This window comes from Rana temporaria, chromosome 2, assembly GCF_905171775.1.
Source record: "Rana temporaria chromosome 2, aRanTem1.1, whole genome shotgun sequence".
Taxonomy (NCBI): domain Eukaryota; kingdom Metazoa; phylum Chordata; class Amphibia; order Anura; family Ranidae; genus Rana; species Rana temporaria.
In genome coordinates, this window is record NC_053490.1 from 504,380,735 (window position 1) to 504,397,725 (window position 16,991).

Sequence of the window (16,991 nt, forward strand, 5' to 3'; positions counted from 1 at the left end):
TAATGAGGGGGACACTGATGGAAGGACCTCTAATGAGGGGGACACTGATGGGGGGACCGCTAATGATGGGGACACTGATAGGGGACCTCTAATGATGGAGACACTGTTGGGGGACCTCTAATGATGGGGACATTGTTGGGGGACCTCTAATGAGGGGATAACTGATGGGAGACCTCTAATGATGGGGGACTACTAATAGGAAGACTGACTCTGTGGATATCCCATCGCCACGAACCGTCTGGGTGACATCATGTTTTACCACACCAGGTGACACCAACACTAGTGACGCCACTGCTACTGGATTCATTCCCCAGAGGACGATCAGCAAATGGATGTTCGCAGATCTCCCTCTGCTCCACCCACGGGGGAACAGTGGAGCCTGAGATACATAATGGGGGTCCGGCACTTTCCAGTGGTTGTGGTTTTACTTTCATCAGAAAGCCAACAGCCAGCTTGACAAATGTACATGTACTCAAATGTATGCAAATACCCCATTGCTACAAACACAAAGCCTTATGTCGGAGGCAGCTAAAGGGTTACAATAAACTTTGTAACAAGTTTCTTTTGACATTGAGAAAATAAATGTAGAAGCTGCACTAGGGGTTTTCTGTTGATACTAATAAGTTAAAAGGTCACACAGTTTCTGATAGTACATAAGAAACTAGTCCTGACAGTTCCTGGAACATGTACTGTATATATATATATACACACATGTAGTCATATTCTGGAAGGAAGTGCTCTGCAATAGTGAACCTTATATACAGTAGACAGCCAGCTCTGACACCTTGTGGTGATATAAGGGTAGTACAAGAACCTGTGATCTGCCAGCTGTCCCCTCCCTCTGGCTCTGTAGTATTTTCCTCCCCTGTACTTTCCCTGTAAAAATGAGGAAGTGACAGTGTCGTTGTCGTTGTGTGTGATAATAAAAAAAACGACATATCTTCGGAGGACACAAAGGGGCTCGCAATGTATCCGTATACAATCCTCGTCTTCCTCTGCCTCGCTATCCCAGGTTTGTACATTTTTATATATATATATATATGTGCATTTAGAGTGTTAGCCTGGTGAACCGATTTCACATTCCACCTTTCTAAAGTAACACGAGAGCTCAGAATGTATTTTCTTAGGGAGTTCTGTACAGAGCACCGTGTCCATTGTGTTGTGAGATTCTCAGCATTGTGGACAGAGGGTGGGGTGGGGGGGTTGAAGTCAGGTGACCTCACTGTGGTCCATATAGGGGTATACCGCTGAGGGGGGTAGAATTGGGAACTGTTCAGAAATGTAATGGGTGTGGGGCAGGAGGGGAAGCTGCCCTGGGCACTGTGGTATCATGTAAGGTGTGGGGGTACCACAAGGAGATTGGGGAGGGTATTTGTGGTGGTGGTGGTGGGGGGGGGGATTTGGGGTGCAACAGGAGATAAGAATTGTTCTGGGAGGGTAAATATGGGGAGGCGTACTAGAAGTGCTGATTAGGGGGGGATTTGTGTTGAGAGGTGGGGGATAGGGGAAGAGGATATGTGCTAGGAGAGGGAATTTGGAGGTTTTGTGCTAGAAAGGGTAATATGGTGGGGGGGGGGATTTATGTTGAGAGGTGGGGGGATAGGGGAAGAGGATATGTGCTAGGAGGGGGGATTTGGAGGTTTTGTGCTAGAAAAGGTAATATGGTGGGGGGGGGGGGTTATGTTGAGAGGTGGGGGGATAGGGGAAGAGGATATGTGCTAGGAGGGGGAATTTGGAGGTTTTGTGCTAGAAAAAGTAATATGGTGGGGGGGGGGGGGTTATGTTGAGAGGTGGGGGGATAGGGGAAGAGGATATATGCTAGGAGGGGGGATTTGGAGGTTTTGTGCTAGAAAGGGTAATATGGTGGGGGGGGGGATATATGTTGAGAGGTGGGGGGATAGGGGAAGAGGATATGTGCTAGGAGGGGGGATTTGGAGGTTTTGTGCTAGAAAGGGTAATGTGGGGGGGGGGGGAATTGTGATAGGAGGGGAACTTTTTTTGAAACGGGGATTTGTGCCAGTAGGGATGTTTGGTGGGGGCCTTTGTGCTATTAGTGGAATTTGGGGGGGGGGGGTATTTGTGCTATCATGGAGGATTGGGGAAGGACATTTGTGCTGGGAAGGGGGATTTGGAGTGGGGGAGAGGATTTGTGCTCGGTAGGGGAATTTAAAGGGTAGAGGAATTCATCTGGGGGAAGGGGGGGGGGCACATGACCGCTCTGGGCTCTAGATGACCTTGTCCCAGCACTGAATGGGTTATCAAAGTATGAGAAACATACTGTTTCTTTTTTTCCTGATTTTTTGAACATCAGCCAATCACAATAGAATATGAAACACTGGAGAGGTTTGTTACACAGCTCTCTACGGCGCCGGTGCCCATCCTATGGCTGGGGGGCACATACGCCCATTGGCACTCATTATGCGGCCCTCGGGGGCCCTGCTGACAGTAGACTGTTATCCCTGGCGAGGTGCTCAACTCCTGAAGTCTTGGTTCTAGTAATTAAATGGCTTGTTTTATTTCTTTATTTTATTTTTTGCATCACTTTAGTTTTCTGTGATGTTCATCATTTATTGTTTCTCCTCTGATGTGTTATAATGGTTCTTGCTGAGAAATATCAGAAATATAAGTCTATTTATTAGGCGAGCTGAAGGAACCAAAATATGGAAGGATTAATGTTTAAAGAGCTTTGATCTCTAGCCCTCTCATGTAATGTGTCTTCAGTCTATGACTGTCTTCTGAAGCATGTCAACAACTCCTATATCACGTTTTCAGTCTCTGACCATTTTCTGTAGCATGTCTGCAGTCTCTGACATCTCTTCCAACATGTCTACAGTCTCCAACCATCTCCTGTATCATGTCTACGTCTCTGATTATTTCTTGTATTGTACCTCCAGTATTTGACCATCTCTTGTAGCATGTCTTCCATCTCTGATAATCTCTTTTGGCAGGTCTCCAGTCTCTAGTCATTTATTTTATCTTACCTGCATGTCTACTGTCTCAGACCTGTCTACTGTCCATCTCTTTTGGCAAGTCTGCAGTCTCTGACCATTTCTTGTATCAGACCTGCAGTCTCTGACCATTTCCTGTAGCATGTCTGCAGTCTCTGACCATTTCCTGTAGCATGTCTGTAGTCTCTGACCATTCTTTGTATCAGACCTGTGGGCTCTGACCATTTCCTGTAGAATGTCTGCAGTCTCTGACCATTTCCTGTAGAATGTCTGCAGTCTCGGACCATTTTTTGTATCAGACCTGGGGGCTCTGACCATTTCCTGTAGAATGTCTGAAGTCTCAGACCATTTTTTGTATCAGACCTGTGGGCTCTGACCATTTCCTGTAGCATGTATGCACTCTCTGACCATTTCCTGTAGCATGTCTGCACTCTCTGACCATTTCCTATAGCATGTTTGCAGTCTCTGACCATTTCTTCTATCAAACCTGTGGGCTCTGACCATTTCCTGTAGAAGGTCTGCAGTCTCTGACCATTTCCTGTAGAATGCTGCAGTCTCTGACCATTTCTTCTATCAAACCTGTGGGCTCTGACCATTTCCTGTAGAATGTCTGCAGTCTCTGACCATTTCCTGTAGAATGTCTGCAGTCTCAGACCATTTTTTGTATCAGACCTGTGGGCTCTGACCATTTCCTGTAGCATCTATGCACTCTCTGACCATTTCCTGTAGCATGTATGCACTCTCTGACCATTTCCTATAGCATGTTTGCAGTCTCTGACCATTTCTTCTATCAAACCTGTGGGCTCTGACCATTTCCTGTAGAATGTCTGCAGTCTCTGTTACATAGTTACATAGTAGGTGAGATTGAAAAAAGACATTAGGTTGGACCATGAAGTCCAACCTATGTGTGTGATTCTATGTCAGTATTACATTGTATATCCCTGTATATTGTGGTTGTTCAGGTGCTTATCTAATAGTTTCTTGAAACCACCTTTTATGGAAAAAAAAAAAAAAAAAGAAACCACCGATGCTCCCCGCGCTGAGACCACCGCCTGTGGAAGTGAATTCCACATCCTCAACACTTGTGCTGTTCTCTTTATAGTTATTTGTACATTACATTATTAATCTTTATTTCTACATGTTTGTTTCCATGCATTTCTTTCACTGCTGCCATCTGCTGGCCAGAATTTGCATGCCACACGTCCCTGTTCTTGTTAGTAAAGTTTTTTCTATTCGGAGGCGTGGACTCTTGCTGGGCAGGTCTCTTCACTGGGAGCAGCCATTTTCAGGATCTCCTCATGGCTGTGTGACTAGACACTCCACATTTTTGGGCTCGAGAGAAGGCATCGGTTTTTGACCACGCAGAAGTCAGCAGAAGTCAGCAGTAGTTAGCAGCAGCTCAGCAGCAGCTCTGCAGCCACAGCAGCTAGCCTCAGGACATATTCTAACAAGTCAGCATTGATACCACAACTACAGAACAGTATTGTATCACCGTTTGTTGTCTTATCTGGATTGAATAAACCCACGCTGATTTCATCTTCATGTCTGAGTCTGGATCCATCTAACCTGAACATCTGCCGGTCCTGTCTGCCCCACTGCTTGGATACGAAGGTAAGAAGTCACACAGCTATTATCAGTTATACCTTCATTCGCCTTCATGTGGGAACAGAACAGTCAAAAACTGCCTTAATGTCCACACCCCAGTCACAGATTCCCTCAGAGTTACCACACTAAGGAATCTCCCTTGCAACAGGCCCATCTGCAGCGAATCTGCCCAGCTACAGTGCATGTTCCACAAGTCTAAGGGCAAGCACCGCATGTCCACAGTATCTTTACTGTTGCCTGAAAGCCCTCCACAACTCATCAAGCCGTTTTCTATATCCCATATCAACCTTGCTCGCATAGCAGAACTGTTAACGCACACGGGGTCCCTCTCTAACCTAAACCCCCGCAAATCACTTAAAACACCTGAGGAACCTTGCCAGAGTGCCCCAGCGCAGCCACACTGCAATTTTCAGCCCCCAATTCAAAAGTTTATTTTCTTAAAGAGACAGCGCACCTTAAATCAAAATGGACAAAAAGGACCTTGCACAGTTCCCCAGTGATGAAACAGAGCTAATGCAGCCTGATACTGATCACCAAGAAGTACAGGAAGCAGAACCCACACTTCCAGCAGACCAAGTCGTGCGACCAAGACGCTCCCTCAAACCGACAATAAAGGTCAGGGAAAACTATCAAACCACAAAAGATGAGCTATGCGATAACCTGGAAGAGCTATGGGAGCGAGTTTCCTCCCTCATGTCAGGACTTAAATCCTCTGGTGATACCTCAAGCTTACAAGTTGGCATCAGGCGGCTGAACACAGCTCATGAAGGATACAAGAGACTGTTCACAAGGTATATAACCTTTCTAAAAAACGTTAATAATGATGAAGCCCTTTCAGAACTGAGCAAGGCAGAATCTATAGACATTCAAAGAGACACCATGGTGCTGCTTGCTAAAGATAAAGCGGAACTCCGCATCTCCCATTTGCAAGAAACTAGATCACACAGATCAAATTCATCCAAACATTCCTCTCGGTCATACAGATCATCGTGCTCAAGAAGCTCAACCCTAAGCGACAGACTACTAGAGGCCCGCATAAATGCAGAGCAATCCAAAGCCAGACGTTCCTTCACTGAAAAAGAAGCTCTGGCAAAAGCAGAAGCAGAGGCCAAGAGGGCAGAGGCCAAGAGGGCAGACGCAGAAGCAGAGGCTCGAATAAAGATTCTTGAATCAGAGATGGAAGAGGAAGTTGCATTAGCTAAAGTAAGACTACTTGAGCAAGCATTAAGCCAAGGTCTTGATCCAGTCTGCTCGCTACCACAGGAGGTAGAAGATTCAGCTTACCGCACCAGCGACTACGTGCTGAAACAATTATCTGCATCATCCCCAGTATGCAGTACCGTCCAAGCTGACAACGCCGAAACCTCAAAGTCATCTCCACCTACAGTGCCAGTGTCACTTACAGCACCCGAGAAATCTGATGGTGTTCACCCAGATGTGCCTTCTCAAGGACAGTTATTACGAAACTACAAAAAGGACCATCAGGCGTTTCCTGGCCTACCTCCACAGCTCAAGCAGCAGTCCTCACGATCTACAGAGACTAGATCACAGCTCAACCCTGCAGCAGCATCATTCTACCTGGATGCATCTCACCCTTTCACGCCGCAAAGCCTACACGCCCCGGCGGCACCATAGGTTGTCGTGGCAACAAGCAGTGAGAAATCAGATATGTCTGAGTTGGCCAGGATTATGGCGAGCAGAGAGCTAATTAACACAAGTCTCTCACAATTTGATGACCGTGCAGAGAGCTACAGAGCTTGGAAGGCAACTTTCAAGGCCACCATTGCCAACCTCAAACTAGACGCAGAGAAGGAGCTCAACCTCATGATCTCATGGCTGGGTCCAAGCTCCACAAATCGCATCAAGAGCCTCAGAACTGTCTATGTGGGACAAGCAGAAGCAGGTCTCGCTGCCGCCTGGCAGAGACTCGAACGTACCTTTGGCAGTGCAGAAGCTATAGAGAAGGCCCTATTTAAGAGATTGCAGAACATTCCAAAGATCAATCTTAAGGACGTCCATAAGCTTCAGGATTTGAGTGACCTGCTCATGGAACTAGAGCTTGCCAAAAGAGACCCTCGTCTGATCGGGCTATGCTACCTGGATACAGCCCATGGAGTGAACCCAATTGTCGTGAAACTACCATACAGTCTGCAAGAAAACTGGGCGGCATCAGTCTCAAGGTACAAAAGGGTGCATGACATCACCTTTCCCCCATTTATTAATTTCTGCAGATTCATTGAAGAACAGTCCCAGATGAGGAATGACCCCAGCCTCGATTTCCTGGAGTTCAACACTACAGCTCCAGCGACACCATCACCAAGGTATGAGAGTGCCATGCATAAACACAGAGACTTTAAGAGCAGCGTGAGTGTTAGAAAGACTAACCTACCATCTTATGCAGCACCCACGGGTAAACAGTACAATACCTCATCAGGAGACAAGTCCTTCAATCGTGAATGTCCCATTCATAAAAAACCACACTCACTGAACAAATGCAGAGGGTTTAGATCCAAACCCATACAGGAGCGCAAGAAGTTCCTCAGCGAGCTTGGGGTATGTTTCAGATGCTGCGCTTCATTGGAGCACATGGCTAAGGACTGTAAATCCATCATCAAGTGTGAGGAGTGTCATAGTGAAAGACATGCCTCAGCTATGCACCCAGTTCCACTGCCCAGAGACTCACCAGCTGCCGTCGCCACCAGTCCCGCTCCAAGTCATGGCGGGAGCCCCAGAACCACGCTAACGCAGCCGCCGCTGTTTCCTGCTCATGTTTGGAAGTATGTGGCGAGGGCCAGGGTGAGAAATGTTGTGCCCGAATATGCCTAATCAAGGTCTATCCAGAGGGACTACCAGAAAAGGCAGTAAAAATGTATGCCATCATCGATGACCAAAGCAACCGGTCCCTAGCAGGACCTAAATTCTTTGAAGCCTTTGGGATAAAGGGACCATCAGAACCCTACATCTTAAACACCTGCTCAGGCCGCATTGAGACTAGCGTCAGGAGGGCGCAAGGATTCATTGCTTCCCCCATCAGTGGGAATACCGAAATACCCCTACCAACACTGATTGAATGCGATCAAATACCCAACCATAGGGATGAGATTCCTACCCCAGAAGCTGCGTTTCACCAACCGCACCTAAGGCACCTAGCCAACGTTATCCCACCTATGGACAACAATGCTGAGATTCTACTCCTGCTTGGCAGAGACAATCTAAGGGTGCACAAGGTGCGCCAACAGTGTAATGGTCCTGACTACGCACCATATGCCCAGAGGCTGGACCTGGGATGGGTAGTCATAGGAAATGTATGCCTGAATCAACCAGAAATCGACTCTTTCAAAACGTACGTGCGTGGAGACGGACGCACAACTTGTATTAAGCCGTGTCCTCATCACTATGAAGTGAAAGAGAAGTCTCCAGACCTCGTACAACCACCTGACATCATTTCTCCCCTCTTTGCTGACGACTCGGGGAGATCAGTCTTCAACACAACCAAGGATGACAATAAGGTATCCTTATCAGTAGAAGACAGAGAGTTCTTTAAAGACGAAACCAATCACTGTGTTTCTCCATTACCCTTCCGAACCACCAGGGTAAGTCTCCCGGACAATCAGGAGCAAGCGCTATCCAGATCTAACTCTCTTCAGCGCACCATGGACAGCAAGCCTGAGACGAGAGAACACATTGTTGTACCATTCGAACTTAATCCAGCAGATCACGCAACCAGGCCTACGTCTATGGGTTCCTTTGCTAAATCTACTTGGCTTACAGGCCAAGAGTTTCTGCTAGGACGAGCAGACAAATGTGAACAGGAAGTTTACAGCATCCAGGATCCGGATAATGATCCAGAAATCTGCGCCGAAGTTAGCGCATTAGTCACTGAAACAAAGCAGACCTCCAGGCTTGACTGTCATCGTTTTGAACATTTCTCCAGTTGGATGAGACTTGTCAGAACCATTGCAAGGTTAGTGCACATCGCCAGATGTTATCACAACACTCAAGAAGATAAAGATTGTCACGGTTGGCACATCTGTCATAAACCATTCTCTGCTGAGGACATTTCTCATAGCGAGTCTCTCATAATACGTCATGTCCAGCAGCAGGAATTTAACGTAGAATGGAAGTGCTTGAACAACAGACAGCAGATTCCTATAAAAAGACCTCTTGCTAACTTAAATCCAATTATGGACACTTTTGGCCTGCTCAGAGTTGGTGGTCGTTTGAATCAAGCCCACCTAGGAGTTGCGGAGCAAAATCCTGTCATTATTCCCAGCAAACATCATATCACCACGTTGCTGATCCGACATTACCACAAAAAGACTGAACACCAGGGCAGACAAATCACTGAGGGCAAGTTAAGGTCTGCGGGTCTTTGGATTATAGGTATGAAGAAACGTGTAGCCCAACTACTGCATGACTGTGTGCACTGTCGTAAAGCCAGAGGAAAACAGCTACACCAACAAATGGCCGACTTGCCCGCGGATAGACTATGCACAGAGCCGCCCTTCACCTACACTGGCCTAGACGTCTTTGGACCATGGATGGTGTCCGCACGTAGAACCCGTGGTGGTCACGCAAACAGTAAACGTTGGGCCGTGCTATTTACTTGCATGAGTGTGCGAGCCGTTCATATAGAGGTGATAGAATCTATGGACACATCCAGCCTCATTAATGCCTTAAGACGGTTCTTCGCCATCAGAGGACCAGTGAAACAGTTGAGGTCAGACCAGGGAAGTAACTTCATTGGCGCCTGTAGAGAACTGAACATCGACACTAAGCCTATCCAAGATCAGTTGGCGGAGAAAGGTTGCACCTGGATTTTTAATCCTCATAGTTCCCACATGGGGGGTTCCTGGGAGAGAATGATCGGGATCTCACGCAACATCTTAAATTCTATGTTGATGGATGTAAACTCTTCAAGACTTACACACGAGACTCTCGTCACTCTTCTCGCTGAAGTTTCAGCTATCATCAATTCAAGACCCCTTGTGCCAGTATCTATGGATCCTGAAACACCAGCCATACTGTCTCCGGCTATTCTACTTACCCAAAAAACTGACAATATGCTCACGCCTAGTGGAGAATTTACCCATGGGAATATCTACCAAAAACACTGGAAACGTGTACAACACCTGGCAGATTACTTCTGGAACAGATGGCGTAAGGAGTATCTCAATATTCTTCAAGGAAGGAGGAAATGGCAACATCAAAAACCAAACTTGAAAGAAGGAGACCTCGTATTAATGAAGGAGCAACAAACCGAAAGGATCACCTGGCCTATGGGACTAATTACAAAGGTTCTTCCTAGCAAGGATGGCAAGGTCCGAAAGGTGGAGCTGAAGATCTTCAGGAAGGGTGAGCTTAAAACTTTTGCAAGGCCGATTAACGAACTCATTCTAATATTACCCATCGAGAACGTTCCCGAAGGATGAAAAAGGACTGAACTCGAACTTCACAGTTTTACCCGCTATGGGTCAGCCAACCCACTATGTCATGTTTATTGCATTTCACATGTTCTTTGTTACAGGTTGCATTATATTTTTATGGACATTCGTCATAGTGAAATCTCCTTACGTAAATTTCAGACGGGGAGTGTGCTGTTCTCTTTATAGTTATTTGTACATTACATTATTAATCTTTATTTCTACATGTTTGTTTCCATGCATTTCTTTCACTGCTGCCATCTGCTGGCCAGAATTTGCATGCCACACGTCCCTGTTCTTGTTAGTAAAGTTTTTTCTATTCGGAGGCGTGGACTCTTGCTGGGCAGGTCTCTTCACTGGGAGCAGCCATTTTCAGGATCTCCTCATGGCTGTGTGACTAGACACTCCACATTTTTGGGCTCGAGAGAAGGCATCGGTTTTTGACCACGCAGAAGTCAGCAGAAGTCAGCAGTAGTTAGCAGCAGCTCAGCAGCAGCTCTGCAGCCACAGCAGCTAGCCTCAGGACATATTCTAACAAGTCAGCATTGATACCACTACTACAGAACAGTATTGTATCACCGTTTGTTGTCTTATCTGGATTGAATAAACCCACGCTGATTTCATCTTCATGTCTGAGTCTGGATCCATCTAACCTGAACATCTGCAGGTCCTGTCTGCCCCACTGCTTGGATACGAAGGTAAGAAGTCACACAGCTATTATCAGTTATACCTTCATTCGCCTTCATGTGGGAACAGAACAACACTCTTACAGTAAAGACCCATCTATGTAGTTTAAGGTTAAACCTCTTTTCTTCTCATTTTAATGAGTGGCCACGTATCTTATTAAACTCCCTTCCGCAAAAAAGTTTTTTATCCCTATTGTAGGGTCACCAGTACGGTATTTGTAAATTGAAATCATATCCCCGCTCAAGCGTCTCTCCTCCAGAGAGAATAAGTTCAGTGCTCACAACCTTTCCTCATAACTAATATCCTCCATAACCTTTATTAGCTTTGGTGCCCTTCTTTGTACTCTCTCCCTTCTTGACAGGAATCCCCAGCAGAGGCGGCTCTAGGCTTTGTGAGGCCTTAGGCAAAACTTGACATGGGGCCCCACTCACGCCCGTGATGGGAAAAATAATTCAAGGACAAGAGCCTCTTCCCCACAACCCTGGCCGGTGGTTGTGGGGGTCTGCGTGCCAGGGGGCTTATCGGAATCTGGAAGCCCCCTTTAACAAGGCAGCCCCCAGATCCTGCTCTTTAATAACTTAGGGGCGGGGGGCCACCCGGAGATGTCACCTGGTGAACCCGCCCCCTTGTGACATCATTGAGGGCATGCTGGGTCATTGAGGTCATAAGGGGTATTGTCATCGATATTCGCTGGTTGTTAGGGGCGCTGGCGGCCCCCCGCTCCTGAGTCAGGGCTCTGAATGCTGCCTGAGCACAGCAGCGTTAAGGTCCCCTGTCCCTCAAAACTGGGATAATGCATTGGGCAAGTTAGGCGGCCGCGAGGCCCCTGTGATTGCGAGGCCTTAGGCGACCGCCTAATTAAAGAGCCGCCTCTGATCCCCAGTGTGAACTGATTTAAAATGCTTGTAAATCCTTATAATCCACTCGATTATAGAATATAATGTACAATGTGTGTGTTTCTGTAATATAATTGTGCCAAATACCTTCGTTATAGCGCCGCTCTTCCCCGCAATTATATTACAGAAACACGCACATTGTACATTATATAATACTGTAATAGAGTGGATTATAGCATTTCACAAGCATTTTAAACTAGGGCTTATTTTCAGGGTAGGGCTTATATTGCAGCCCTCCTGGAAAATAACTCTAGGTCTTATTTTTGGGGAAACACTGTAATCTAAGGGTGCTCCGGTCTGGTCACGTGATCTCCGCAGCAGCCAACTTCAGGGGAGAGAACTGCGATAACGGCCTGGGCATTGACATTATCATTAGTCGTACTATGGAACATCCGTTATCCTCTGTCCCTGAAGCTGATCACGTTACCAGACCGGATAGCCCTTATGCCGCGTACACACGACCATTTTTCGGGTTCTAAAAAATGACGCTTTTTAATTTCATTAAAAGCGATTGTGTATGGGCTTCAGAGCATTTTTCGGGTTCGAAAAAATTGACAATTTTTTTTTTGAACATGCTGCATTTTTTTGTAGGCAAGGCAGGCTTAATGATCGGGTTGAAAAAAACGTTGTTTTTTCTAGAGCCCGGAAAACGGTCGTGTGTACGCGGCATTAGATTAGGTAAGTATAAGCATCTTTCCATAAGGCTTAGAATGGGGATGGGAGCAGATTTAAGCTTAGATACCGTGTTTCCCCGAAAATAAGCCTGGGTTTTATATTAATTTTGCCAGCCAAAAACATACTAGGGCTTATTTTCAGGGTAGGTCTTATATGCTGTCTTCTCTCCCCCCTGCCTGTCAGAAATCCCCTGTGGAAATTCCTAAAATTTACAGCAACGCATATTGCATAATGTGTATGTCTGCAATTCAATTGTGCCACATACCTTCTTCTAGTGCTGGGCGCATCTGTAACCCTTTGAAGATCTCTTCCCCTCTTCAAGCACTGCAGAGGGAGGGGGGCCCGAGATCCCTCGCTGACAGCTTGCAGAAGAGCAGAGCAGCCCGACATCAGCTGATCGCTGCTCGGCGATTCTGTTCCCCGACGAAAGCCTCTTCCCAGGTCCAAGAAATGCAGAGGGAGGGGGGCCCGAGATCCCCCGCTGGGAGGAGAGGGGAAGAGGAGAGCATCGCGAGTAGAGCTGAGAGCACAGGGAGGTCAGCGCTATACCAAAAGGTATTTGGCACAACTACACTATATAATAGTGGACTCTAGTATTTCCCCAGCACTCTAAACTAGGGCTTATTTTCGGGGTAGGGCTTATATTGCAGCCCTTCCTGAAAATCAAGGTAGGTCTTATTTTCAGGGTAGGTCTTATTTTCGGGGAAACACGGTAGTATTAGTCTGGACTTCTACCGGACTACTATTGCCACGCAGACATTTTACAATGTATTGGTCTTTGGGTATGAAGATGCTGTTAGACCTCTTCGGTTGTCTGATTGTTGTAGTCTTAAGCCCCGTACACACGATCCGAAAATCGTACGAAAAATGCCGCTTTCGAAACGATCGTACGATAATCGGATCATTAGTACAGAGCTTCCGAGAGCCGATCAGGACAGTTCATCCGATTTTATTCTATCGTACATGCACAAATTTTTTTTTCGTACGATGCCAGATCGTACGACTTTCGTTTAATCAGTACAGCTGTCGTTCGAAAATGCAATACAAATGCATTACAACACATGACATCACTTCCGATTTTTTATTCTGCCGTACGAGAATTTTTGTGACTTTAGTAAAAGATTCGACGTGAGATTAGCATAAAAAAAAAACGGACGATCATTCGTCCGATAATCGGATCGTGTGTACCGGGCATTAGTTAAACAGAGAGCTTTGTTTTCTTCTTTACCAAAACCCTTTCCTGAGGAGCTCCTATCATCGTGCGTTTTGGAAAGTGGATAATTTAGGTGATGCAATGATGGTTATTTACTAAAACTGGAGCGTGCAAAACCTGGTGCAGCCCTGCATAGAAACCAATCAGCTTCCAGGTTTTATTTTCAAAGCCTTATTGAACGAGCTGAAGTTAGCAGCTGATTGGCTATCATGGACAGTTGCTCCAGATTCTCAGTGCACCAGTTTTAGTAAAGGAAATTCATTTTTTAAAGTGAAGGTTCACCCGGAAATAACGTTTTTTACCCTTAGATTGCTGCTCATTTTGTCTAGGGCAGGGGTGTCCAAACTTTTTTCAAAGAGGGCCAGATTTGATGAAGTGAACATGTGTGAGGGCCTACTATTTTGCCTGACATTCTTTGAACCATTAAAATTTGGTCTAAATGTGTTCGAGCTCTAATACACTGCCCAACAAGAATTCCCTTACCTTTGTGGCTGCGTGTGGTGAATAGATGAGCTTGGGTGTGTTATTTGGATATACTGTATATATTTATTTTGTGGCCCCAACGAATCCCAGAGCACTGCTCAGGACCAAGGATGAGCTTGGGCGTGTTATTTGGATATACCGTATTTATGCAGCCTTACCATTGCAACCAATGCAGCCTCACATGTGGCATAAATGCAGCCTTACATGTGCCATGAATGCAGCTTTACCACTGCAATCAATGCAGCCTTACCATTGCAACCAATGCAGCCTCACATGTGCCATAAATGCAGCCTTACCATTGCTATCAGTGCAGACTGATCAATGCCCATCTGCAGCCTCGGAGGGGGGCGGGACGAGTGCCGACAGATTACAAACAGGAGAATATCTTGTTTACTCTGTGGCCTCTTTAATACAAAGTCCAGTCTCCTATCATAGACAGGACAGTCGTCCAATGGCATCCCAGGAGACGGGACTTCCAATACAGACGCTGCTGAGTAAACATGAGATTCTTTTCATGTAATCCGATGGCGCTCGTCCTGTCCCCTCCAAGGCAGTGCTGATAAATACGGTATATATCTTTTGTGGCCCTGGGGGCCACAAACATTATATATATCCAAATCCCAAGGGGGGCCGTATTAAATCAACAGGGGGGCCGCATTTGGCCCGCGGGCCGGACTTTGGACATGCCTGGTCTAGGGGAATCGGCTAGTTGTTTTAAAATCTAAGCAGTACTTACCGTTGTAGAGAGCGATCTTCTCTGCCGCTTCCGGGGATGGGCTGCGGCACTGGGCGTTCCTATTTTGATTGACAGTCTTCCGACAGGCTTCCGACGGTCGCATCCATCGCGTCACGATTTTCTGAAAGTAGCCGAACGTCGGTGCGCAGGCGCAGTATAGAGCCGCACCGACGTTCGGGTTCTTTCGGCTACTCGTGACGCGATGGATGCGACCGTCGGAAGCCTGTCGGAAGCCTATAAAATAGGAACGCCCAGTCCCAAAGACCCATACCCGGAAGCGGCGGAGAAGATCGCTCTCTAAAACGGTAAGTACAGCTTCGATTTTAAATCAACTAGCCGATTCCCCTAGACTAAATGAGCATCAATCTAAGGGTAAAAAAAAATGTATGTGAAAAAAAAAAGAAAAATTATGGGTGAACTCCCGCTTTAAGCATAAAAAACTTTCTATGCATTTTGTAACCAGGCTATTTCCTCAGGTATGGTGCATCTAAAATCCTCTCATTCTATTTAGTAGCATGCAGAGAACGGCACTTGACATTTTTTAAGAACCGGTCTACCTGGTTGCTGCTACCTGCACCCATAATGTACAGTTCAAATTCCAAACATTTATCCTTTCAGACCTCCTCCCAACCAATTGTCTTCAAATGTACGGTTTACATGAAAGCATTTGACGTGTCCTGCAGACATCACAGTAGGTTGTTCGCTCCCTTGTGGCCTCAGGGCATCAATTGGCAGTCAGATTTAGGCTAGGTTGACACTGCTGCGAATTCAAAATCGCGATTTTACCGCAATTTCGCGGCTGTGTGTTTGCCGCGATTTTGCCGCGATTCGCGGCAGCGATTTCAAGGAATGCCAGTCTATAGAGCTGAATTCGAATAGCACACGGATCAAACTTGCATAGGACCCTTTTTTCCACAGCTTATATTCACAACGCATTCATTCGAACGGCACTAATGTTAAACTATGCAATTTAAAGCGGTGGTTCACCCTAAATAACACGTTTTTACCATGAAATCCAGCATACTAGCGTGAGCTACAGTATGCCCTTATTTATTTATTTTGCGCTGTACTCACAGTTTAATCCCGTAGTTAAGTTTCAGACTCCCCGCGGGGAATGGGCGTTCCTATGCAGAGGGAACATGATTGACGGCCGGTTGTGGCGCGTCACGCTTCCCGAAATTAGCCGGGGTAGGACTCGGCTCTTCACGGCGCTATACGGCGCCTGCGCACAGACTAAGAGCTGACTGCGCAGGCGCCGTGAAGAGCCAAGTCATATTTCGGCTATTTCCGGGAAGCATGACGCGCCATAGCCGGCCTTTACTCATGTTCCCCTCTGCATAGGAACGCCTACTCCCCGCGGGAGTCTGAAACTTAACTACGGGATTAAACTGTGAGTACGGCGCAAAAAAATAAAATAAAGGCATACTGTAGGTCGCGCTAGTATGCTGAATGGCTTGGTAGAATTTTTTTTTTTTTTTTTAGGGTGAACCCCCGCTTTAAATGACTTGCAAATTTGAGAAATCGCAACGGCTCAAATTCGCAATAGAATTCGCAGCAGTGTACTCACAGCAGTGTGAACCTAGTCTAAAGCTGGCCACAGATGGGTTGATTTGTTTTTCATTCATTCAGCAGGTTGAGCGTAAAAAAAAACAAAAGAAAACAAATATGCTCCTCCATTCACAAAAGTGAGGCGGATGAAGGAGTCTGCTGAGACATCTCCGCTGTTAGGGCCCTTTCACACGGAGCGGATCCGTATTGATCCGCTCCGTGTGTGTCCGTCGGCTCAGCGGGGATCATCCGTAAATCCCCGCTGAACTGTCGGCGGACAGGGCAGTCCCCGCACACAGTGCAGAGACCGCCCTGTCTTTCCTCCGCTCTCCCCTATGGGGAATCGTGTGTCCATATTCATCCGATCCTTTCCGCCAGACGGAAAAAAAATAGGGTTTTCTTCCGTCCGCAAAAGCGGATCTTTGCAGACGCAGATGTTAGCGGATGCATCATCCGCTAACGTCTGCAATCCCATAGGGAAGCATTACAAGTCCGTTTACGGACTTGTAAAAAACGGACCGTTTGTCCGTACGTGTGAAAGGGCCCTTAGAATACACTAATTAGGAGCCGCAGCTGATTGACTGCAGCTGCTGATCAACAAATCTTTTCCAACATTCCCATGCGACAAAAGTCAATTTAGCAATCGACTTCTGTGAAACTGGGATGCCGACACATAGATAGAAAGTAGACCGGTCTCTGCTGAACCAGCCACATTTTCTATGAGCGGCTTAACCACTTGCCAACCGCCACATGTACATTTTTTGGCAGAATGGCATG

General features: G+C 46.6%; 1 protein-coding gene across 1 annotated transcript in view; it reads left to right on the forward strand.

The window, feature by feature from the left end:
* Nucleotides 1-851: 851 nt before the first annotated feature.
* The window catches only part of LOC120927903 (interleukin-10 receptor subunit beta-like), a 66,887-nt gene continuing 50,747 nt past the window's right edge, over nt 852-16,991 (forward strand). The window contains exon 1 of the mRNA XM_040338896.1: nt 852-1,012. Within this exon, the coding sequence (XP_040194830.1) occupies nt 967-1,012 (46 nt within the window). The 5' untranslated portion in view covers nt 852-966. The remainder of the gene's footprint in view (nt 1,013-16,991) is intronic.